Source organism: Anomalospiza imberbis, chromosome 1 (assembly GCF_031753505.1).
Source record: "Anomalospiza imberbis isolate Cuckoo-Finch-1a 21T00152 chromosome 1, ASM3175350v1, whole genome shotgun sequence".
NCBI lineage: Eukaryota > Metazoa > Chordata > Aves > Passeriformes > Viduidae > Anomalospiza > Anomalospiza imberbis.
Window position 1 is genome coordinate 42,250,045 of NC_089681.1, and position 25,924 is coordinate 42,275,968.

Here is a 25,924-nt window from a genome sequence, read left to right on the forward strand (position 1 = left end):
CCAGCATAAATATTTTCAACTTTCTGCATTCAACCTCTTAAATTTACATAACTGTAAATTAGCACTGTAACATAGCACTGTATATATCAAAGTAATAGTTGCAGACAAAAAATCTGAAACTAGTTGCACTTCAGCAACTTCAGTTGTAAATTAAAGTCATAGGCAAGTTAGATATTATCTCACTGCTTTGTCCTCCACTGCATCTGCAGTTAGGATACTGGCTTGACTTGCTATGATCTGCAGCTTAAAAGCTTTTTTCAAGTGTGTGATTTATGATAAATAGGACAAATATATTTTCTCCTTAGAACTTTGAACAAAGACAGCTGAAAAAAGGAGGCACATGGATTAAGGAAATAAACACATCTGAAGTAAACTGGTACCCTTTACAAAAGGTCAACTATGTCAGAAGAAAGCTTACAGGTGCCAATCCAGCAATAATCACTTGGTAAGATGCTCTTCTTTTGCCTTAAACTGCTCCACTAAGAGCTTTGGAAGGCTCCTGAGTCAGATTTTGCTCCCTTTGGATAGAATGAAGGCTAGGAAAAGAGAAGAGACAGACAGGGCAAAATTTCAGCAAACCTTCTGTCAGAATCATTTTGGTCCACGTACAAGCTCTCTGAATCACCCTGCCAGCCAAAACACCAGATATCTCTCTGTGAGTTTGCTTGCTCCAGCTCAGGCCTTCTGAGCAGTTTTACTGCTCCTGGCAACACATGCCTCCCCTCCCTGTCAGGCTGCTTAATCTCATACTCCTCAGTCCTACTGTTCTTTAAAGCAGTCCCCACTGCTTTTGGGGTAGGGATAATATTTAAATTAATATATGCTTCTGATGGATGATTGCTTGAAATGGAACCTGTACCAGCTGTAGGGGAGGCCTGGAGGAACGCTGCTTACGAGAAACATCCAATTCAAATCTGGTGGCGTTCTCAGGTTATTTATATCAGTCTAGTCAAGTCTGGCTCAAACCAGAATGTCTTTTAAGTTCAGTTAAAAGTACAATTAATCCCTTCCATCCTCTCTTAAAGAGTCATTTTGGATTAATCGGGGGAAAGACAGAAAAGCAAAAAAAGCAAGCTTGCTTTAAAACCATATAAATATTGAAAAGTGCAGGACTTGGGAGGAGTCCCTTTTGCGGTCAAGGCTGAACTGGAAAAGGCAGCAAAATACTTATTACAGGCAAAAATCAGGAGAGCAGGTAAAGAGATCAACAGCTTGGATGTGAGCTGCTGCATCCTTCTTTCAGCTGGAGACCTTTGACAAGATTGGCATATTCATGGTAAATACCCACTAGTAAAGGATGCCTGAAACCACCAGTCTTCCCTGGCCAAGCCTTCCACAGCTCTTGAGCAGCCTCCACATCTTGATCTGAATTCAAGCTTTATTTTTCAAGTGCTGTTTTGTATTTAAAAATCCATCTCAGATTTTTTGCTTGTTTCTTTTAGTAAGGGCTTATTTTTGTGTTCTCAATTTCAGCGATGAGCTGCGCCTGGGCCATGAGCGGTCACCTGCTTATAATGATTTTGCAGCTGTGGCTCGTGGTAACTCTAATCATGATATCAGAGCCAAAGAGCCAGAGGATGGACTTTCGGAGGAGGCCCAAGTGAGATGCCTCATTGATCAAGCAACAGACCCCAATATTCTTGGCAGAGTCTGGGAAGGATGGGAGCCCTGGATGTGAGGATCTGCCATCTACAACTCTGTCTGCCAAGGGACCTGTACCCTAAAACACAGCTGCAACCAGATCAGAATTTTAAGACCAAAAAGGAAAAAAAAATCTTAACTATTTTTATCACCAGTTAATTTGACTAATAGAGAAAATAAACTTCTTGTATTAAAGCTGTATTCAAACTGTGATTTTTGGGTTTTTTAAAAATTATTTTTCTTGTGTGTGATTCTGTAACAAAGCAGCTTTATTGTCTTTGTGTTCAAATCAATGTGGAAAGAACTGGAGAGGCTATAGAGCTTAATGATTTATTTGAAAAGCACTGAGATCCCTCAGTGGAAAGCACAAATTCATACCCCACAAACTTGTGGGCATCAGTGCAGTGATGTAGTGAGTCTGTGCTTTTCTTTTGCAGAGACCTTGTTGATGACAATCAACTGAAACCATTCTGCAGCCACACATTATTTGTAGTTAAAACTTGAAGATTTTCATATCGCTGGTATCAGTGGACCACATGGTGAAATGAAACAGAATACGGCTCTTAGCTCTCGATAACACCTAAAGTACCTGAACAGCTTTTTCATTACGGGATAACGAGATGGTAATGATGAGACTGTTTTTAGCAGTTAGAGGTTATACCCTGTTATCTTTGTCCTTTGGAAGTCTGCACTGCTCACACTGTGTTATTTCCAAATTATTGTTTGGCCCAAGCCAGAAGTAGTCACTACCGACAGAGCTGGGCACGGTAAGCTTCTTGCCATAACTGCAGCGCAGCACAGGAATGTCTACTGCACTTTGGAATTTGCTTATGCCAAACTGTTGAGGTTGTGCCAGATGTGACTCTCTGACTCCAGCAGCCAGTTCTCAGGTGTGCTGGGTTTGGCTGGGATTGAGTTCATTTTCTTCAGAGTAGCTGGAGTGGGGCTGTGGTTTGGATTTGTGCTGGAAACTGTGGATAACACAGGGATGTTTCATTATTGCTGAGCAGGGCTTGCACTGAGGCAAGGCTTCTTCTGCCTCGCACCGTGAGGAGTCCAGGGCTGCACAGCCAGGATGGCTGAACTCCAACTGACCCAAGGGCTATCACATACCATAGGGTGTCCTGCTCAGCATGTAGGACTGAGGGAAGAAGGAGAAAGTGGGGGAGATGATCAGAATGATGGTGTTTGTCTTCCCAAGTCACCGTCATCCCAGCTTTCCTGGGGAGGGCTGGCCACCAGCCTGCCTGTGGAAAGTGGTGAATTAATTCCTTGTTTTGCTTTGCTTGTGTGCACAGCTTTTGCTTTAACACATTACCTGTCTTGATCCCAGCCCCTGAGTTTTCTCACTTTCCAGGTCTCTCTGGGGGGAGACCAGCTCCCCAGAGCTGGGGAGCAGCTGAGGAGCTTGAGGAGCAGCTTTGTGGGGCTGAACTCCCAGCTGAGCTTGAACTGCAGTAAGGGCAGTGAGGGAGAAAGAGAATTCTCTCAAACACTACTGTTGCTCATTACCCAGATTTACTGTAGATACAGATTTCATTGAGGCTTTTAATAATCATCATAAAGGGTGTAATAAAAATGAGTCTTTGCCCTTTCACTGCCTATGAGATTTCCTTCCTGCCTCTGTGGCACTGGGGCAATTCTGGTCTCACTGAGGGCCACGTCTGCTGCTGGCACCAGTCTCAAATGAATCTGTCAGCCGGAGAGTAGAGAAGTCTGCCTTCTGGATACAACCCCATGAAAAACAATGAGGAAGATTGCTGAGGCCTAAAGAATGGGGAGGGAGCTTTTCTGTTTCAAATACTTTCCAGCAACAATTTCTTTCTTCTTAATAAACATACTCAATGGTTTGTGTCAATAGTGTTATGAATCAAGAAATTCAAGGTATTTTTATCAGTTTATTAATTAAAAATATTGTTCCATGTATTTTTGTAGAGGAAATATTGAAAAATAAAAATAAACTTTCAGCTGTATGCCTCATTTAAAAAGTTAATTTAGGGCACTTGACCACAAAAAGCTTCCACATTTATCCATTTATAGAGATGATAATTAGTGGACAGTGGGCTGGAGATTTTTTCTATAAGAGTTTGATACAGTCTGTGCTTATATACACTTCAGTAAGATGTCATGGTGTTTTGTTCTTTTGATCTCTGCTAACAATTAGGACTGCAATCTTATGACTAAAACTTGGTCAGGTGAGGTACCCTCGCTTTCATGCTGTCACTCTACAAATATGAGAAAGTTTAAAGCACAATAAAAAAGGCAACATGAAAAGGCAGGGGACATTTGGAAATTAAGTGGCTGGGTGTACGAGGTGTTTAATGGCACTTCTGGCACATACCTCAGATAGTTACTGGGTACTTTGACCTGCACTGCAGAGGACAAAGTTTAGGTTTATTCTTTAACGAGGCTCTTCTCGTAGGATTTCTGATATCCTCAGCAACAGCAGATGTTTGTGCACAGCAGACCTCCCTCCTTGGCCTTTGGGAAGGGTAGATAGAGTGCAGCCTGGCCCTTCCTAGGGGAGGGGGCGAGGGGTCACCACCCAGCGCTCTCTGGCCCCTGAGGTCCACGGGGAACAGCCCTCAGGCTGGGGGTGAGAGCCTGTGAGACAGGCAAAAGTGACACGGGCTCAGAACACGTTCATGACAATTTAAATAGTTAAAAGCTCCATTTTGGCCCTAGAAAAAATACAGTGGTGGGAAGCCTCAGCTACGTCAGCCCTTATTAGTCCCGTGTTTGTCTAGCTCATGTATCAGCTGAGGCACAAAGCACGAGGCTGCTGGGTCTTCAACACAGAGACACATCCTGTGCACAGCAAGTGGAGTTTCCCTAACTTTCTTTAGGGAGCTTTCACCATGAATGGACCTGGAAATAACCTCCAACACAAGTGAATGGCAGCTGCTCTTGCCAGGCCTGGCTGCTTTCAGTAAGATGCAGCAGCTGAGTGGAAGGGCTGGAGCCAGCCTGTGAAGCAGCAAGGAAGGTACAATGCAAACCTCAGGTTGCTGGGCTCGGTGCTTTACGGGGTGAGTTTATTTGGAAAAGAATTAAGATGATGTGAAGATCAGAGTTAGAGACTGCATCAGGTCTCATGATGCAAAATAAAACTTGGGAACTATTCACAAGCACAGCAGAGTATTTCCTTCTCAGATTCAATAACCAGATGGATGGGCACTATATCTGGAAATACATTAGTTGTAGCTAAAAAGTTATGTAAAACATTAGCATATATTCTCACTAGATTTATCTTAGAGTATAGAATGATGTCATATTTCAGCTAATCCTTACCATCCCTGCCAATCTTAAAATTTCCCTCTAGCTAAGAATAACAGTACTGCTGAATCCAGAGGAAAACTCTGGAACTGCCGCCTACTGCCTCCTTTCCCAGCTGATAGAGAGGTTTCTGCATGCTGCTTCTTGTGCTCACGATTTTCCCCCTTAGTCGCCACCACTGCCCCCCAGGTTAAATGTTATCTTGAGGTCTCTGTGGCTGAGAGGTGATACAGCACCAGCACACATTTGGGCACAGGAAGGAGGGTATGAGCTTTCCACAAAAACAATGAATTGGGCTCATATTCAGATATGGAATAAGGAATTTCCTGCAGCTCTTCTGGTCTCACACTTACAGGTTGGGCCAGCTGCTTCCAAAAGTAAGCATCTATATATAGAGAGAGACAGTTCTCCCCAAAATTCTTGTTTTTCGAAATCAAGGATAAGGTTTTATTACCTCTGCTTTAAAACTTTTCCCTTGAGGCTGAGAGTCTGCCAAGTCACTTTATTAATACTGTGCCTCATTTGGAAATTACATGGGCTTTAAAAATTTAATTTTTAAGTTATGCTGCCTGTAAGAAATGGCATTATGCAGAAAGCTCAAACCCTGGCAGACACCCACAGCACCAAATGGTGTCACTGGTCTTGTAGCAAAACTACCAAAGATACACACCTTATGTCAAAGAAAGATGTGTCCAGAATAAGGTGTTTAGAGGGTTAATTTCTTGTTGCAAAAAGGTTGGGAAGATTTTTGGGCCACAGAGATGATTAGAGAGTTAAAGCACCTCTCCAGTGAAGGCAGGCTGAGAGGTTGTTCAGCCTGGGGAAAAGAAGGTTCTGGAGAGACCCCACTGCAGCCTTTCAGTACCTAAAGGGAGCTTGCAGGAAAGACTGAGAGGGACTTTTTATCAAGGTCTGTAGTGACAGGACGAGGAGGAATGGTTTTAAATTGAAAGTGGTTAGGTTTATATTAGATATTAGGAGGAATCACTTTTCCCTGTGAAAGTGATGAGACGTGGGAACAGAAAAGGCGTGGATGCTCCATCCCTGGAAGTGCTCAAGGCCAGCTTGGATGGGGCTCTGAGCAACCTGAGCTAGTGGAAGTTGTCCCGACCCATGGCAGGAGGATTGAAACTACATGATCATTAAGGTCCCTTCCAACCCAAACCATTCTGATAACATGAGGGAGAGGCCATAAGGGACTGGAAAAGTTTGGGTTACAGTTTCCACATTATTTACAGGGTGGGGTTTTTCTTCATCTTTTTGATGGATAGAAGAAGGCAACATTGACTCTACTTGTCCATTACACAGTAAATTATAGCACACAAGATTTCATTCGATTACATAGAAGATGTAGCTGTCAATTTGATCACATGAATGGAAATTCATGCAAAACTTGTATCAAGAAAAAGGTCTGGGTATCCGCCAAGGAGTGTGAGAAAACAAGGAGCACAGGTTCTGAGGCATTTTGCTGCAGTAGCACTTGGCCTTTCGGGACCCTGGTACGTGGTCGATCTTATTCAGCAGCTCAGCAGCCACAGGTGCAGCTGGACAAACCCAGCCTGGGCTGACACCGCTGGGGCTTCAATTTGCCTGCAGCAAGACAAAACACAGAGCTTCAACTAAACGAGCTAAAAGGAAAAATCCTTTCAATTACCATCAAGTACTTCAGCTGCTAAGAGCAGGGAGGCCACAGGCAGGATCAGTGCAATGATGTACCAGTACAAGTGACGTACTTGTACATTGACAGTCAGTGCAATGATGTACAAGTGACGAGTAAAATACTGTGACAGTGCTTGAGGACAAGGGAGAGACATGAGCTCTGGCAGAGGTGGCAGCGAGGGGCTGTCCAGCAGTCACCGTGCTGGCTGACAAGAGCCAGCACCAATCGCAGGCACGTATTGTTCCTCCCTAGGAGTGTGCAGGCAGGTTTTTTGACTCTTCCCAGGTCCCATTCCCTTGTCAGCCCCCATGTGCCATTGCTGGCTTCTAGCTGATGAATGAAAGGATACTTGCACTCCTGCTGCTTCTTGCAGGGAGGAGAAACCCAGCAAACCAGTCCTTCATCTTTTTCCCCCTCTTCAGCTTGGTCCATGAATCCTCCAGGACCTGAGGTCCTGCTGGTGCTGTCTCAAGTCCGTAACATCAAAAGCAGAGAAGGCTCCTTAGGCTTCCCAGTCATAGCCTTGCCACACTCCCAGTCCCACTGTCCCAAAAAGTCCTGCATGCCTGACTGGGTTGCTGGAGGTGAGCATGCTGAGACATTTCCCTTTTTCCTTACCTTCCCTGAGTGGCCTGTCCCCTATTCATGAGGAAAAAACAGGCAGAAAACAGTGTGATTTAACTGTTGTCCCTGAAGGGGTCAGGGTCCTGGTGTTTCTCAGATTCACAGCCAGCAGTCCAGAGTAAGTTTAACAGAGTAAGTTTTGTCTTTTTTCTGCTTCTTAGAGAAAAGTTTCTTGTCCTTTCTTGCCAGGTTTAAATACTTTCCTTGATTTGGAGCATGAACCTCAAGCAAGTTTTAAAGAATTTATTCTGAAATCCAGATGATCACCTGCTTCTTACTGCTGTTTAAAATTACTGGATCCCAGAGACAAGCCATGACTCGGTGGGTCAGGTACTCAGCAGGACAGATGAGGGAAATCAAGGGCTTGTCTGTACTTCTCTGCTCATGAAATTACATATGCAGATGGGAACAGATTCAGCTGCTGAGATGCCAGACAAATCCACCCCAGGAAAGAGCAGAGCACGGGTGTCATCCTGCCTCCAGTATACTGCTTTGCTAAGTGCCAGGTATCACTTGCTCACATGCTCCAGGATGCTTCACTGCAGGTGCTGCAGCACCCCAGGGTTTCACATCCCGCATGGCACTTGGGAGAAACCCCTCAAACCTTCTCCTGAAATCACACATTCCAGGCTCAGCAACAAACACAACCAACTCACCCTCCAGGGGGTGGCTCCTGCTGCTTGGGTTTGTGGGACAGGCATTGACAGGTCCAACCACAAGTTCTCAACACACCTCCAGGTCCTGAAGACCCTGCAGGCAATGCTGCACCCTCTGTGGTGGGGCTTAGATGTGACACAGATGGCTTATATTGAGATTTACACAGCAGTTCTGTGCCTTCTATTGAGGGATTTTTGAGAATGTAATTGCCAGAGGCAAGGTGCCCAGTGAGGGTCGGGTGACCTGGCTGGGAATTAGGTGTCTTTTTTGGAGTAACACATGATGGGCATTAAATAGGCATGTTCAGGCTGGCACAGTGGCATGCCAACGCTGGCTGACCTTTGGGGTAAGGACTGTGGTGAGCTGGAAGCGTAAGACAGCTCTGCATGCAAACAGTTAAATGAGTGCTTTCCAAGACAAATCATAATTTTATGGCTACAATGGGTGAGATCTCACTCCTTCCAGCAGAGCAAGGGGAGAGACAGCAGATATCAGACTGCATCTCATTTCTAACTACCTTCCCATGTCTCATGCACGCACTCCTCCACATTTCATACAGAGTAAAAGGGTCTAGGAGCACCATGTTCCCTGCTGGATAGGTGACAGGGAACAGGCCAGGGACAGGTGGTGAAGAGCTGTGCATCAAGAACAGATCCCAGAGAAGGTCTGGGGTATATAGAAGGCAAAAAATAACATGCAAAATGGTTTGGGGCATATTATTTCTTTGACAATGTGGAAAAAACAAAAGCAACCATTTCTTGTGTCACTGTCAAGTTCAGTGGTTAATGCTGGTGTAGATGGAGGTTGTGTGTAGATAGAGGTTGTGTGATCAATCCTCTGATGAGGATGGAAATCAAGTTAATTTAAACATAATATATCTGGCAGCGCTAGAGTTAAAAGCAAAGCCTCTGCAAGCGAAACCTTAGCTGCCAGATGTAAAACCTCACCTGCCAGGCACTGCACACTTACCCTCATCCCACAAACCTTCCCACGTGGAGTTTACATCCAAAGGGAGAGCATGTACCAGTCTTGTTCCAGCTACTTATGTTAAAATACACACCCCTGTGATAAACAGCTGCGGTCCTGCAACAGCTGCGGTGGCGGCAGATGGAGCCCTGCCCGGAGAGGGGCAGCAGGCCCGGCATGACCGGCACGTACCCGCGGTCCCCAGAAAGCCACCTCCGGGCGAGTGGCACTGCGCTCCGCAGGGCACAGCTCCATGCCAGCAGCGTCAGCTGGGTGCTGGGCTGGAAAGTCGGCGCCTGGGATAGTCCTATCTTAAATATAGAAGGGTCTTATGGAAGATAAATAAATAAGTAATTTTTTTAAAGTAAATTTAAGGGCGTTTTGTTGCGTGTTTCTTTACTAATTCAGTCAGTGGAGCACCTGGGGGTGGAGCCGGGGTTTTAGAAACTATTATGGAACTAGAAAACTTATCTTTTAGCTGAAAGTATTTTCAGTTTTCTGGTACTTGCCAATTTAATAGTAGTAGTTTGTGGGAGGCACGGGGTGGCAGGGGTCAACAACATGCATTATAACTTAATGTAAGGTTTTAAGACGCATAACTTCATGCAGACAGCGTGAGGCAGCTAAAGATGCCTCAGAGACCCCTGTCCCACCAGAGGGTCCTGCCAGAAGAAATCCAAGTGGCCACCCTCTCCCCGGAGCGGCGGATTTACATCCTCCTGGAGGGAAGCTGCCCGTGCTCCAGCGAAGGGAGATGAGCCTCCGGAGGGCGCTCGGGTGATACACAGAGACACGCGTGGGGCAGGCAGCATCTTCCCCGTATCGCTCCATCCCCGGCGCCACTGGGGAAGCCCGTGGGGGGATGCAGCACGGTGCTGCTGGCGGCGGCGGGGTAAAATCAGCTTTTTCAACCAGCTTTTCCGCTGGCCCGCGCGGGAAAGGGAAAGTCAGCGCTCAGCCCGGGGAATGGAGTGCCGGTATCGGCGTCGGGGCGGCGCTCCCCGGGGACGGGACGGTGCGGGGAGGGGGGCAGGCGCCCGAAAGGCACCCGCACGGTCCCATGCCCGTGGTGGGGGCACCTCGGACCGCGGCCACCCTCCGCCGGGAGGTGGCAGCTCGCTGCGGCGGCAGCCCTGCCTCCGCGGCCGCGCACCCCACCCGCTCCCGCCCCCGGGTCCCCGGGGGTGCCGGGAACAGTCGTTCCCCGTCATTGGGGCAGGAGGCGGGGCCCGCGCCGTATAAGAAGGGACCGAGCGGGCGTTTCACTCCCAGGTCCTGAGACGCCTTGTCCCATCCCCGCCTCCTACCGCTGCAAACGGCGTGACCCGAGCTCGGATCGGCCCCCTCGGGGAGGCGACGGCGGGGCTACAGCGGCAGCGCCGGTGCCACCGAGCAGTAGCAGCGGCAGCGGTGTGAGCAGCGGCAGCAGCAGCCCCGCTCCCACCTGCCCCGTGACAGAGGCTGGAGCTGCGACCGTCGCGGAGCGGCGTTTGGTGCCCGCGCTCCGGAGCCCCCGCGCCGCGGCCGTGCGGCGCCGCGTCCCGCTCGCCGATGAGCGCCGCCGCTCTCTACAGCCTGGACTCCCCGGCATGTTATAAGAGCTGGTGCCTGGAGCCCGCCAACTTCTACGACGCCAAGGTGGGCAGCGGCGGCGGGCCGGGTCCCGCCTGCAAGCCGGGGGCCCGCGGCGGCTGCGGGATGAGCGGCGAGGAGGCGGGGGGCGGCCCGGGGGGCAGCGGCACCAACCTGGCGGAGCTGAGCGCCGCCGCCCCGGCCATGTACGAGGACGAGAGCGCCATCGACTTCAGCTCCTACATTGACTCCATGTCTGCCGTGCCCAACCTGGAGCTCTGCAACGACGAGCTCTTCGCCGACCTCTTCAATAGCAACCACAAGCCCGAGCGGGGCGGGGAATACGGCGAGTACTTGCCACCGGGCGGCGGCGCCGGCCGCGACCCCGCCAAGGACCTCGGCGCTGCCATGACCACCCTGCTGGGCTCCGAGCCCCGCACCGCCTCCTCCTCCTCCTCCTCCTCTTCCTCCTCCTCCTTCTCCTCCCGCGGCGCTCTGAAGCAGGAGCCGGACTGGAGCGACAGCGACCTCTCCTCCTCTCTGCTGCCCTCGCAAATCGCCACCTGCGCCCAGACCATCATGAACCTGAGCGGGCAGCCCACGCCGCCCACGTCCCCCGAGCCGCCGGGCAGCAGCTCCCCCTCCAGCTGCAGCACCCGCTCGCCGGGCCCCGCCGCCGCCGCCGTGCCCGGGCCGGCGCAGGGCGTCCCGCCGCCCGCCGCCGCCGGGGGCAAGGAGCGGGGCGGCAAGAAGTGCGTGGACAGGTTTAGCCCCGAGTACCGGCAGCGCCGGGAGCGCAACAACATCGCCGTGCGCAAGAGCCGCGACAAGGCGAAGCGGCGCAACCAGGAGATGCAGCAGAAGCTGCTGGAGCTTTCGGCCGAGAACGAGAAGCTGCACAAGAAGATCGAGCAGCTCACCCGGGACTTGACCAGCCTCCGGCACTTCTTCAAGCAGCTGCCCAGCGCTTCTTTCCTGCAGCCCGGCTCGGGCACCGACTGCCGGTAACCGGGGGGGAGCGGGACGGAGAGACGGACTCCGGGAGACGGTGGATAAATACCTCAGAGGGCCGTGCCGAGCCTTGTCGGGCCGTGCCGCGGCGCCCCGGGCCGGGCCGGGCGCGGCATGAGGCGCGGAGCCGCGGCGGGACCTGCCGGCCCGCGGCCGCGCTCGGAATGCGGCGGCGACGTGGAGCGATGCCTGGGTCTTTCACCACGAAACTTGCAAAAAAGGGAAAAAAAGCTAAATATAATATTTTTTTTTTCTTCTCTCCCCTTAAATTATTTTTGTAATGGTAGTTTTCGTCTTTTCTACATTTTACTCATACCGATGCAGCTATGGTACATCTGTTAAAATGATTCAAAATCCCATGTATTTTAGACAGTAGGATGGAAAAAAAAAGAGACTGAGCATGCTCAACCTTTTATATCAATTTTTACAGCATTTCTAAGAATAAAGAAAAGCATTTTAAATCAACCCTGCTCTCGTTTGCTCTGTGTCGTGACAGCAACGGGCTGGCGGCGGGGAAAGCTGTGCTGCCCGGGAGGGGGCTGAACACGGGCGGGGAACACGGCGAGGGGGTCCCAGGGGCCGAGAGGGGAGGTGAGGGCAAGCGCGGGGCGAGGGACCCTGCGTTACTTCCCGAAGCATCCAGAGAGCGATGCAGGGGTGGGAACAACCGTGAGACCCCTTGGCCGCGGTGGCTGCGAAGTCTGCTCCCCCCGGAGCCGCATCGCTGAGCCGGAGTGCTGAGTCAGGGGTTGCCGTGGCGCTGGTGGGGCCGAGCAGCTGCACATCAAGACAGACTGTTCTGTGAGCAGGACTCTGCCAGAAATACCGTATTCTATATCCTATTAAAACAACAACAACAACAAAAAGTGCATCGAAGAACATCATTAAAAGAATACCACTAGTTAAAATTCTTGTTAAAAAAACTTCCCAAGGTGTCTCCATTCTAGATAATACAAAGCTGCACCTACACTAACATGTTCCATAGCAGGGACCAGAGCTCACCTCAGCAGTGAGTCTCAGAGGTGTTGATGCACCCTCAGGCTTCAGCCCACGGCAGGACCTGGACACTTTCACTAATCCTGGCTAGTGAAAGTGAGAGTGGGCAACTGCTGCTCATCACAGAGTCAGTGGTCACAGAGACTTTCAGTGATCCCTGCTAGTTACAGAGCGGCAACTTGTCTAAATTTCAGTAGTACAGGGTTAGAGCACCTACAGCTTGTCTAGGGCACTGGCAGAAAAATGGCCTGACACAACAAGCACCTCCAGTTTTCCCAGAGACTCCAGTGGTTTTGAAGGGGCAACCCCAATCTCACATACAGACCTCTACACAGGAATGGGCTGTCATCTCCTTTTTCCTTACAGGGAGGCAGGTAAGAGACTGAAATGCTTGGAGGTGGTGGGGGAAAAAGGGGCATTCAAAAGCTGGGTCATTTCTTTAGTAATTGTGACATCCATAAGACTTTTCACTATTGGCCTGAGCCGCAGAAATGACCAGTGTGGCAAGTTTGCTGTTCCTTCTCTGCTGGTTAATCACATATGAGAACTGCGCTAAAACCAGGTAAGGGGCTTTTAAACACTGTGAAAGAGTAAGGGGGAAAAAATCACACAGTCTCTAATTCTTAAATTAACTCTTGCAATGCACACAGAGGAAGATTTTGGCATTTATCTGATCTGTAGTCTCCACAGTCTGGGAGAGGGTAGTTGCATGGCCTACAATGCAGTTTGCTGCCTACCCATAAAAGAAACTCCAGTGAATCACCCGCTTTGTGGGGAGCTACAGATAACACACAACTTCTATGCTAAGAGACCAATTAGCTGTAAAACATTAACTTTATATGTGTCCAAATCTCTGTCTTTATAACAACTATTGCAAAGTGATACCTCAGAATTCACATAACACACAGCATTTTGCAGCAGGTCTGGGATATACTGATAAAACTCAGCTTAAGCCAACTGCCATAGCAACGTATTTATTTCAAAAATATCAGTAAAATTTTTTCAATTGACACATAATAAATACAGTAATATTAAAAATAAAAATAAATCACAACCATTCAAAACTTCCAGAAAAAGATGTTTTACATTACATAACAGCAAACACAACAAAGAACTGTATTCTTAGATTCTGGACTGATCAGAAAGAGTTCAGAAAGTTGAACAATATATATTTTTTCAGTGTAAGCAAAATGTGCTTTATAAATCACAGTTTTAATAAACTATCTTAATGCTTATCACACTTGCATTATACATTATCTGTGGCACTAGTTAACAGATAATCGCATTACAAAGTCCACAGATACCATAATAGCTGACTAGAGTTCAACTCTGTCTTGCTGCAGCTTCCAGAAGAACAATTTCCTCCAGCGCAACACAGCTGGGGTGACTGGTTATGGAGTGGACGTAGCAGTTCAATAACCCCACCTCCTTTCCCAGCACGCTCTGCACCTCGTAAGTCTGCAGGAATAAAAGCATGGTGAGTAAAACAAACAGTGCTGGACGTTCTGTTCTAGGCAGCATTCAGCTGGGAAGATGCAGCATGCGGGATCCTCTTCCAACAGACAATTTTTTTAAAGGACTCGGAAAGTGCATTAGAACTAATGGAAAGAATGAATATGTTAGATTTTCAGTAATTAGATCACACTCCTGTCTCAGTTGCTGCCCTACCAGGCTTTAAAAATGAGCTGTTTAAAAAATAAAAAAATTACTGTGACTTTGAACTCAGTTTTGCTGAAGCATAACCTACACAAGCTCCCTTTATCTTCCTTTCTGACACTTGCAGGCCTTCATGCATGCTGGCAATGTGTATATGCACGCTTATACATTGATTACCTGTGCTAACTGATCCACTAAAGGAAAAAAACATTTTGTAACCCTTCTTACTCTCCTCCCTCTCCCTCCTTTTAACTTTTTGTTGTTCATGCATTACCACCACCTGCACCAACTCAGTCCCTCCTGTTTAATAATCCGACCGGCATTTCACCCACGAGTTGTGCCTGAGCGAATTTGCAGAAGCTGTGTTCTGTGTGGAGGAGAGGGATGCGAGGCTGGCATGGCTGCACTGAGAGGATAACACAAGAACTGGTAACACTTATAGTTGATATTTCACTTGAGAGGGTATCGCAGGTGGCAGGTTCACATCCATTTCTTTCCTTAATAGGCCTTGCCTACAACAAGCCTCTGACTGTGCCCCTGCCTTCATCTGTGCTGTGCTTCTGTCCAGCTATGTGATACCCATGGCGTTGCCTGGTTCAAAGTATAAACAATCTCTTTTTTTTTTTTTTTTCCCTGGATTGTTTTTCCCCCAGACCGGTTCTGCAGTCCAGTTCACCGTGCAGCTGCACAAACAACTCTACTGGTGTAACAGAAGGGCTGCCACAAGGTGAAGAACAAGTAGCCAGGGCCAGTGACGGCTAAAACCAACCTCCCTGCCAAAATAATTGATTACAAAGCTACACCCTTAGAAATTTTAGCAGCACTGGCAAAAAAATGCCACCTCAAGTGGTATTTCTTGTGACTAATCTTTATCCCTATGTTTCAGCCAGGGAAGAAAAAAATCTGAGTTGCCAGACTTCTAAATACTGGCATTATACACATTGAAACATGAAAAAGAGGTAGTTTGAATTCCAATAACTTGAAAAAGAATGATGTTTTGCCAGTGTGTAACCAAACCAGACACATACTGTAAAACTCAGCAAGACTTCACTGCTATTAAAGGAGCAAATGCATTTTGGAAATATCTTGTATCTCTTTGCTTAAATTAAATATACACCTTCCTCCGGTATAAAAAAATAATTTATTATTTCAGAGTAACTTTCCATTTTAAATATTACCCACAAATCTCACTATAAGCATGGAGCATGTAATAGGAAAATACTGGAAAACTTGTAAGACAGGGAAAGCAAACTGACCCCAGCAGATAACACCTAAGTGAAGATATTTAACTGGGATGATTAAACAAGACAACAAACTCACCTTTGCTCCCATCCACATGCAAGGGAGAGGGAAAATCTTGGAATCCTAATTGGACTTAATGGCTTTCTAAAGGCTGCCGACCATCCAGCAGCCAATGCCAGCCAGGCACTTACCCACGTGCCTCCCTCACCCACGATAAATCTGGGTCACTGTGCCAAGTGTCAGGGTTCTTCTATATCTCAGATTAAAGGAATAACTACTTCACGATTACATAAACTGTACTTTAGCCCTTGGATCTCCATGGCTCACGTGTGTTTCATTCATACAGCTACGAAATAATATCTTGGATGCATTTTGCAAATTCTTCTACTATTTCCACCTGCCAGTACTTCCAGTGTTGTGCTGTTACAAACTTGTGGTTTATAGGATTTAGAAGACCAGACCTAAAAGGTGGGATGCTTGGAGGGTATCTTTGCTGTCTTTGGATCTTCAGCCAGAGAATGGAGTCAAGCCCAGCACTGCCTGTGGCAGCGCTGAGCGCTGTTTGCAAGTAGGTCTGCAGATCCACAGCTGAGCTGAAGTTACACAGCCCATCTGCTGCATCCCCCTTCTGAAAAGGAGGGTGTGAGTCTGATGAGATGGCAGGGTATCAGCAACTGGAAGGTGGGATTGCCAAAGGACACAGCCCACTCAAATCATATCCTGGACATGGGAAAAAAAAACATTTCACTTGTAGTGAAATCTCTTACCACTCCTAGTGCAGTTCTGAAGTGAACTGCCTGGAAAGTTAGAACCTCCATCACCTTCAAGAGATTTTCAAGACCCTGCCACCACAAGTCATGGCTGACCTGCCAACACATTGGTACTTTGCCTTTACATTAAGTTCTGTAGTTTACCTTTCTTTGGTCAGCATTCATTATACCTACCCCGTCCTCACTGGCGGAAGACATCAGGAGAGAAGAGATTGTCCTTTGCAACAGCTGGAATGACAAAATTCACAGGTTTTGTTCATGACAACTCTTAAGTGCGCAAAGATGTTCTGTTTGTAGTCATATAGAACAAAGATTTATCATTTTAATATCAAACAGTTTTGTTTCTCTGGCCAAGAAAGCTGAGGAAAGGTGACACAAAAGATGTTCAGAATGGAAGTCTAAAAATACACATTCCTTTTAGACTATGTAGACTGAGGTTTCCAAAGGCCTAACCTAACAAATCCCTTCATCTGGGCCATAGAACAGTTTGCAAACCTCAGGGTGAACTCAGTGACTGCATTATTTGAGCAAGATCTGAGAACTGGGTTCTTAGCCCAATGAAACACAAGCTTAGTATTAGATTAAATTATGGGATAGTCTTACATATTTTAATTTGTCTTCTGATAGAACTGTTCATAAAAGTGTGGCTTACAATACCTACGTGTCTACACATCTAGCCTAACCTCACCTGATACACCAGAGTTTATTTCATGCCATACCTTTACTTTTACTGTACTTTGAGATCGGGATGGACAACTCAAGAAGACTTCCAGCTGCATTTTCAAAACTGGTGTTGTGACAATTTCAGAGCACTGGTTGCAATATAGCAATTCTCTGAAACACGCAAAATAATGATGGAAAAACATAGAGAAACAAACAAACTATCAGTCATAAATCAAAATAAATAAACCCCTAAATAATGCATTCTCTAAAATACTTTGCTGGTAGACTTTTAGTAACAAAGCCCTGGTAGAGATTCAGTTGATAATAGCAAATAGAACTCTTCTGTTGGCAGTAACTCTCCTGGAGGACCTAAACTCTTCTGGCAAAAGGATCTTCCTTTTATAATTTCTGGCAGCATGGAGAGAGGTTGCTATTTATAGTCATCCCACTTAAGCAATTATTAATCTCATAACCTCCTAAAAGTTATGGCAAAAGAAAATCTGTAGTATAGATTTGGCCAAAGTGAATTATTGACTTAGGCCCTCATTCAGCAAACGTTCAATGTTTTCAGTGCACTCTTAAGTCATGCACAAAATTAAGCTCAGCTATAAGTGCTTGTTGGAAGCACTTCTTAAAAAAAATATTGATACTTCATTTGTTCTCCAAATGAAGCAAAAGTGTCCTTCACAGGTGAGATACTTTTTTACCTGGACTACACTACCATGTGAATATAGACACATCCTTATTTTTTGCATGACAGTATAATGCAGGACACCTGGTTTTGATTTTCAGTCTTTTTTTGTGCAACAAAGCAAAAATCTATTTCAATAAGAACAAAACTTCTTATGAAACTCCTTCCTTCCTTCCTTCCTTCCTTCCTTCCTTCCTTCCTTCCTTCCTTCCTTCCTTCCTTCCTTCCTTCCTTCCTTCCTTCCTTCCTTCCTTCCTTCCTTCCTTCCTTCCTTCCTTCCTTCCTTCCTTCCTTCCTTCCTTCCTTCCTTCCTTCCTTCCTTCCTTCCTTCCTTCCTTCCTTCCTTCCTTCCTTCCTTCCTTCCTTCCTTCCTTCCTTCCTTCCTTCCTTCCTTCCTTCCTTCCTTCCTTCCTTCCTTCCTTCCTTCCTTCCTTCCTTCCTTCCTTCCTTCCTTCCTTCCTTCCTTCCTTCCTTCCTTCCTTCCTTCCTCCCTCCCTCCCTTTCTTCCTTCCTGCCTTTCTTCCTTCCTGCCTTCTTTCCTGCCTCCCTGCCTTCCTCCCTGCCTCCCTGCCTTCCTCCCTGCCTTCCTCCCTGCCTTCCTTCCCGCCTGCCTTGCTGCCTTCCTTCCACACTCTGACTGCTCTTATCCCTTGGGCTTTTATTCCACCAGGTCTCACACTCTGCAAGCACAAGCTGGCTAGGCAGCTGCAGGGGAGGCTTTCCAGAATTGTGTCAGTGTGACACAGGTTCAGCATTTCAGGTGGCAACACGTCCTGTAGGATCAGTCCTCACATTCAGGACAAACATACTGCCAGAATTATTCAACATCCTTTTTAGAAAGGTGACAAATTTAATAGGTCTGAAATGCAACTCTTTCAGACTTAGATAAATTGTAGCACAGATCATAGTCCAGTATAAAAATGAGGTGAATTAAGGATACACAGATTAACAAGGCAACACACACAAGCACATGTACCTACTTCTAAAGGAACTTAAAATCAGACCTGTGGTTTATGGGCATATTTATTAAAAGCAATATTATAATGCAGTGGGCTATGAAACCTTTATAAGCAAGATTGGTTTAAAAAACAAGTAATAACTGCAAAATCAAACTTTCATATCTACTTGTATCTTTCTTCATATATTAATGTAACCTTGCAGATTTTATCAGTTCATCAGCAATAAAAATACTACGTCTTAGCTCTAGGAAGGAGCAAAGTGCAGCCTGTGCCTGCAGGAATCATTGCATCACCTATTGCTGTTATGGCTACATCTACAAAACACCTGGAGTGCTCTGGAGCATGCTGACTCTCACCTGTCCTGGGGACACACTTCCAACTTTCCATTGCCGCATCTGTTGCATGTAGGCCAGGAGAAAGCAGTGCTCTCATTAACTCCAACAACAGTACCTACAGAACATGGAATTCGTACAAAATGCTAACGTTAAGCCAGCAAACACAATCACTCTTGGCTTCACAGCAGGTTTGAACCTTTCTGACCCACAGCTTAAGACTCATCAGAGCAAGAATCAGGTCTTCCAGCAATCTCACTCCCTTTCTCCTTTGTCCTTCCAACAAGGGATGAAAGTACAGCAGAGTGTTACATTTTAAAAATATCATAAAGTAGATAATTGACAATTAACTTTCCAATCAGGCTCAGTTCTTTTGGTTTGGATTTTACTGCTTTTCTGATTTGTTTTTGCTTGTTTGCTTTCTTTCTGGTCCTCTAATGTTTTTTTTGGCAATAAACAGCTACAAAAATAATCAGATCAAATAGCTTGATGTTGATATTTAGAAAATACAAACCAATACGAAGCCCCAGTCTCTTCTGAAAACAACAATGCAGATTAAATTCCACTAACAATGGAGTTATTCTTAATTTATACAGATTTAACAGAGATTAGATCTGGCTCACAGTCTTAAGTGTGTGCGTAAGAGGGGAATGCCAAAGATACTTTGGACTAATAAAAAGGGCCTCGCTAGTTTTGGCAAGTAAAAATATATTCAGAATTTTATGAGAAGCCAATAAAGAGTGTATTATATTTTATGGTAACAATATGCTGAAATTATGAGCATTATTTATAGAGAAAAATATTCACCTGTAAGAATGAAATTACACTGAAATAAAACCTCACTAGTACAACAGAACTACAGACTAAAAAATCCAGCCTTTGTTGAGCAAGAATCTCACAGTTCTACACCATACTCAATAGAAGAAAGCCTTGGAGACTATGGAGCATTTACTGTGTCTGGACTGTAAGACAGGGTGTTAATCCCTTGTTTTTCTGGTTCTCCTGGGACAAGGAGGGAGTTACATCTAAACAACAAAACTGTAATTTTCTTTGGGAAGTCAAAGGACAGAGAGTCTGAATATCTGGAAAGTTGCTTCTTTCCAGAAGCAACTTTCTTTCTTTGCTAAATACAACATTTATGACCCAGTTTCTAAGTGTACAACAAAATATCAGGCATTTCTCTGACAGACTAAGATATTCTATTTAGCCACTTGGGCTCTTGGAAGAATAATTTTGATTCTTCAGTGTTTGTGATAAACTGGGAGTTTCCATGGGTATGTTTCTCTTTGAATGATGTGAATGCTGCATGGACATAAATCCACTTGGTGGATTTGACTTGACTGGATCCACTTGACTGGCCGGACACCAGTGGTGTTCCCTAAGGCTCAGTATTGGGGCCAGTCCTGTTTAATATTTTTATCAATAATCTGGACCCAGTCAACCCTCAGTGAGTTTGCAGACGACACCAAGTTGGGTGGGAGTGTTGATCTGCTGGAGGGCAGGAAGGCTCTGCATGGGGATCTGGACAGGCTGGATCAATGGGCTGAGGCCAGTGGTGTGAGGTTCAACAAGGCCAGGAGCCAGGTCCTGCCCCCTTGGGTCACAGCAAACCCAGGCAGTGCCACAGGCAGCGGGGAAGAGTGGCTGGAAAGTGACCCTATGGAAAAGGACATGGTGGTGGTGGTCAGCAGCCAACTGGACATGAGCTGGCATGTGCCCAGGTGGCCAAGAAGGCCAGTGGCATCCTGGCCTGTATCAGCAATAGTGTGGTCCAGCAGGATAAGGAAGGGATCATTGCTTTGCACCCAGCACTGGTGAGGCTGCACCTCAAGTCCAGTTCTAGGCCCCTCACTCCAGGAAAGACACTGAGGTGCTGGAGCGGCCCAGAGAAGGGCAATGGAGCTGATGAAGAGGAGCTGGGGTTCTTTATCCTGGAGAAAAGGAGGCTCATGAAGAACCTTCTTGCTCTCTACAACTGCCTAAAGAGAGTTTGTAACCAGACAGGGGTCGACCTCTTCTCCCAGGTAATAAATGACAGCATGAGAGGAAATGGCCTAATGTTATGCCAAGAGAGGTTTACATCAGATATTAGGAAGTCTTTCTTCACTGAAAGGGTGGTCAACCATTTGAATAGCTGCCAGAAAAGTGGTGGAGTCCTCAGCCCTGGAGGTGTTTAAAAGACATGCAGACATGGCACTTGGGGACATGGTTTAGTAGTAGACACGGCAGTGCTGGTTTTGATTTTGGTTAATGGTGTGACTGGATGATCTTAAAGATCCCTTTCAACCTAAGTGATTCTATGATTCTATGATTTTATCATTCTTGTTCACCAAAAATCTACCAATTAGTTTGCTGAGTATGTTTCCTTCTTCTTTAAAAAAATAATTTTAAAACCAAAACAAATCCCCTTTCTCTCTAAGCCTTTTCACTTTCTCCCAGTTGTGTGCCATATTCTAACTGCAAGATCCCAGCGCAAGTACATTTGAAGAAAATCAATCAGGATCATACTGATGAGATTATGTCTAGTGGAGAAGATTGTTTTGATGACAATGTAGAGTTCCCTTGAGAAAACCACCAGACATCACTGAAGTCAGACCAACCCAAAGCAGCAACAGGTGTAGTAATCTAGTGACAGTTTGTGCACCCTATAAAGAGATTTCTCAAGTTTAGGATGCTGAACTACTGCACATCTTTTGCAAGACTCTGGATTTTGCTTGACATACACAAACCTTTTGGATATTTTCCCAAGATCCTTCTTTTAAATGAAAATGCACAAGGCCAAAATTCAAATTTTACCTATAGTCTATTTTTAAGGGTTGTGGCTGGCACCATTAAGAAGAGATTGACAAATAGGTCAACACCTGGAAAAGCAGGTCTGCCACGTGGAATGCAAAGGAACACTTTGGTTGAAACAATTAAAACACGGAGGTGTTGTTTTGGATTTCTTTCCCCCAGTTAATCAGTTATCCTGATTAATGGGATGGGAAATGCAAAAATTCAATCAAAAAAGGAAACATAGGTGAACTGACTGACCCCATTTTAGTCCCACAATTAAGTGGAAACCTGAATAAAACCCCAAAGGCTGAAATACGAAAATACCCAACCTCGATATTCAATCACTGTTGGTGAGTCATATACTAGGCAAATAGCATTAATCAAGTAATATTCCCACATATCACGCGTGGTATAGACTAAGTAGAATTTACTCAAAGCATGATTAAGAGGAAAAACAGTTCTGTGCCTTATGAACTGCCAACATTTAAGTAATCCTGACTGCTACTATACAGCAAAAAGAGATTATAAATTACCTTGCAATGCATAGTGATAAGAAAATAAACCTATTAACCCTAAGATCACAGGTGAAAACCGCAGATTCATCTTGCAATGAAGAATAAACTTTTCATTAGAAAGCAACCACAGGTTTTCACTGATCTGTTGAAGAGCAACACAGTCCATTATCCCAGAGCTGGTATGACTGGACCTCCCTGAAACAAGAATTTCTGACAAACTCATTGCGTCTGCTTGGACTGGAACATTTTCTGTTTTGATAGGGAAGGAATCTCTGAAGAACATCCAGTCCAGAGTTGTACCAAGTTGGTCAGGGCTCAGCTTTAAGCAGGAGCTTGGACTGGTGGAACTTCAGATGCTCCTTCCAAAGGAGCAGGAAGGCACACTCCTTCAGGAAGGGGTAGAGAAAGCCTTTTCAGCTTCTTTGCTAGGTGGGAGGATGCCAGAGTGCAACACACATAGGTGACCAAAAGTACAAGAAATGAGAGGATGCGCAAAGAAAAAGAATGAATGAGGTAATAACTGCTTCTCGTTGAAAGTTAGACTAACAGCTCTCTGATTTAGGTGATAAGAGACAGTGACTGAATTTTAGAGATGATACATCTCCCTCCATGCATTGTTCCACCAAAAGTATATTCTCCCACCAACAAAGTAAGGTCAATGCTATTAGTTTCAATAGTTCATCAGAAAGATGTAGGCTACCTAAGTGAAACTCAAAATAGTGAATGTATCTCTTGAATGCTATTAAAATGTTTCAGTACACACAAAAGTGAGAGTTTTCATCTATATATTGCTGCAGCATAAGTATAAAGAAGATATTTTATATTCTATGTTGGTATTTAGGTGTGGTAACATACTGATAACAGCTACCCTGCACAAACCCCAGATTAAACAAGGTTGTAGGATTAATTTCTCCTTTTGTCATTCTTCTATCTGTAATACAGGACAGGCAAAGCATGACATCTCCCATGTGTGTAAAGTAAGTACTTGTTTACACAACATATCACAAAGGTGTTCTTTCTTTGCTCTGCTGAAAAAATAAAGGACAGAGAAATGTTTCCTTTATCCTACTATGAACACTGTCAACAAGAAAAAAGAAGACAGGCACTTCTCATAATCACAAAACTAACAGCAGAGAACTGACAATTCTTAACATAACTACTGGAGAGGTAAAAAAAAATTAAAAAGCATTTCACACCCAGTGACAGAAATATCTTTCAAGTAGCTGTATCAATGCAAGATGTACATAACAACCAAGGCTTTGAGTGAAGTGCCTCTAGTTGTGCTTGGTTTTCTTTATGCACAGTTCAACATTTGTCACTGCAAGGTGCTCAGTAATTAATCACAGAGGCATTGCTAAGTTGTGGCTCCACCATAGCAGCAGGTATGTTTAGTAAAGGCTTTTCTTGGTTTCAAACTGTCTTCTCAGTCTATCATATTATAGTTGAAGAATTCATTTGAAAACAATTATTTGCTGTAATTTTAAAGTTAATTTCAAATGCTCCAGTGAATACTTGAAGGTGTAAGTGCAAAAGTGTATCAAGAATTTTCTACAAGGGCTACTGGAATAATACAAGTTAAATTAAGGAAGGAAATAGCCTTGAAGAATTGTTGGGCTTTTAAGGACTTTTTCTCATAGGCACTGTACAACTGGGAGGTTTAAGAAGCTGTCTGGACACAGCATTAAAAAATACGCAGTAGAAAATGTTTCTGCATGATTTGGAAATGCTAGAAAATCCGTAGTAAGAAATGTTTCTGCATGGTTAGTGGTAAGACCAAGATATGGTCAAAACATATCTTAGACAAAGCTATGATCCAAAGTGGTTGGTGAGCAAATACTGGCCACATTATGCTAAATTACTATGGTAAAATAATAAATTGTTCCACTGCAGCAAAGCTCCAGGGAAATCAGTCACTAACCCCTACCATTCAAGAGCTGGGTAACATATCTTACCCATCTGCCTAAAAAATATTGGTATAACTCATTGTTGCCAACATCAACAAGGCTGGTGTGAACAGAAGGCTCCTGAAAGGAGACAGTGAAGGAAGGAATATAATGAAAGAGATTGTGCATTAAACATTTATTCTGGGGTATGAGTGAGTGGGAGCAGAGCTTGGCCAGCAAAAGGCAAACAGAGCCCACAGTGAAGAATAAAATCTTCAATATCCTAATGACCCACAGCAATGCCATGCTTTTTTTATCCCTCCACACTGTTTGTGCAAGAAATCAATATAAAGACACAAAAGATTAAAGTGAGCACAAATAATTAACCGCACTCGTTTCAGCAAGGCCATACAAACCTCTGAGAGCACAAATGGAGCTGGCCTGTGTGGTAGAATCCAGCTCATCGAGTCTGACAGGGCCAGTCAGCTCACTGAGGTCAGCACCGGCAGCCGAGCACAAAAGAGGCTTTTGTAATAGGAGAACAGTACGTTCAACACAAATAATCCTACCTGCCAAAAAAGACATTTCAACTCAGTACAGTAACAAGGAAAAAGGTGACCATGTTAATTGTCACGGCCAATAAAGACAACAATCTCTGCCAGCTACCAAACAGATGAATAGATTCCATCAGGTTTTCTCAATGACAAAATATTTTGTTTTCAGCGATACATGCACCACACTCTTGGTACACTTTGCAACTCCCAGGGAGAAAAAGAAATCTGAATTTGAAGAAAAAGGAATTTAAAAATCTGAACATGCCAGAAGAGAGTCTGATGCCACCCAGACTGCATTGCATCTCACTCCTTGCAAACAGGTTAAAGGCTTTTCCTTGGTAATAAGCTCAGGCACCCCTTCAGGTGGTCCTACTTTGCTTCAAAGATTCCAAAGGGTAGGTGCATGCAATGCTTTATTCTCCAGAGCAGAGATTTTTGCTTCAGGACACACAACCTTTTGCACAGCTTTGTACTTCCAGTTCACTTACATTCTGGAAATGACTGAAGGTGTGAGATGTGAGCCAACCCTTCCATCACCATACAGAACTGAACATGAAACTCAAAAAAGAGTGACTAAAAATGAAAGTAAAGGGATCAACCATAATTTCATGATCTGTATGGCAGCAAAGGCTCGCAGCTAAGATGGTTTAGGAGGTATTGTAAAATTTCTCTATCTAGGGACACGCAGATTTCTTAATATATTTGAGCCTTCTGTCAGCTCACAAATTTGATTTACACTGGTCATCAGATTCAACAGTCATCAGAGAAGACTGACAGCAATACTGGTGGACATACAACAACATCACTGAATTTCTCATTCACTTTCAAAATCAAGCCAAAAATACAGAAAAAGAAAATTTACAAGAAAGTTTAAATTACAATCCCTTTGAAATTTCTCATCCCAAACTTGCAAAGTCTCATCTTCATCTGATAATGAAAGTGACCTCTCTGGAGGTCACATATTGAGGTGTCAGAGATAAGGGACTACAACTGCTTCCAAACCACGTGCACAGCTTACCACTTCCCCAGAGAGCATCCTTGAAGAAGACAAGTCGTGAGCCAGCACTGAGGGCTTCTATGATTTCCATACTGAGAACACACGATGCAGTGACTGACACAGCAACTACTTTTGGAATCCCATGAACCACATTTTGCAGTGTGGAGTCAGTCACAAACAACAACATTTCTCTTTGATCTATAGGAACACTGTGTTTTGTCTGTGATTAGGAAAAAAAAAATACAAATTTGGAAAGCAATTGTTAATTTTTTTTTAGTAGAAGAAAAGACTAAACAGCTTCATATTAAAATGACTCGTAAAACTGACAGAAATTATAACAGTTCGAGCTTGTACAGGATAATGAGTCAAAAGTTTATTAGAATTTTTTGGTATTCCTTATTTCAGATACAATCCTTAAAATCTCAACCTTAAATTAACTTTCTAAGGTTGACTCTCTGGACTCTTGGCTTTACCTCAGTCAGCC

At 45.0% G+C, this 25,924-nt stretch overlaps 3 protein-coding genes and 1 long non-coding RNA gene across 4 annotated transcripts in view; 3 read left to right on the forward strand and 1 right to left on the reverse strand.

Annotated features, from left to right (window-relative positions):
- Positions 1–1,842, forward strand: part of PRKDC (protein kinase, DNA-activated, catalytic subunit) — an 82,402-nt gene extending 80,560 nt beyond the window's left edge. Inside the window, 2 exon segments of the mRNA XM_068189224.1 lie at positions 306–445; positions 1,474–1,842. Coding sequence (XP_068045325.1) covers positions 306–445; positions 1,474–1,678 — 345 coding nt within the window. The 3' untranslated portion in view covers positions 1,679–1,842.
- Positions 1,843–10,077: 8,235 nt separating this feature from the next.
- On the forward strand, positions 10,078–11,872 carry CEBPD (CCAAT enhancer binding protein delta). The gene has a single exon (XM_068189229.1). The coding sequence runs from the start codon at positions 10,376–10,378 to the stop codon at positions 11,402–11,404; it is 1,029 nt and encodes a 342-aa protein (XP_068045330.1). The 5' UTR covers positions 10,078–10,375; the 3' UTR covers positions 11,405–11,872.
- Positions 11,873–13,361: 1,489 nt separating this feature from the next.
- Positions 13,362–25,924, reverse strand: part of SPIDR (scaffold protein involved in DNA repair) — a 194,455-nt gene continuing 181,892 nt past the window's right edge. Inside the window, exons 15-20 of the mRNA XM_068189236.1 lie at positions 25,462–25,660; positions 24,306–24,458; positions 18,741–18,834; positions 16,791–16,905; positions 16,246–16,299; positions 13,362–13,861 (exon numbers count right to left, since the gene is read on the reverse strand). Of these exons, the coding sequence (XP_068045337.1) occupies positions 13,727–13,861; positions 16,246–16,299; positions 16,791–16,905; positions 18,741–18,834; positions 24,306–24,458; positions 25,462–25,660 (750 nt within the window). The 3' untranslated portion in view covers positions 13,362–13,726. The remainder of the gene's footprint in view (positions 13,862–16,245; positions 16,300–16,790; positions 16,906–18,740; positions 18,835–24,305; positions 24,459–25,461; positions 25,661–25,924) is intronic.
- On the forward strand, positions 13,741–19,547 carry LOC137473444 (uncharacterized). The gene is made up of 3 exons (XR_010998807.1): positions 13,741–13,880; positions 14,713–14,786; positions 18,587–19,547. It is a non-coding gene; the product is annotated as an uncharacterized lncRNA (long non-coding RNA).

What these genes read in the sequence shown, in the direction of transcription:
- CEBPD (XM_068189229.1), top strand. Translation starts at nt 10,376, where the DNA reads ATGAGCGCCGCCGCTCTCTACAGCCTGGACTCCCCGGCATGTTATAAG.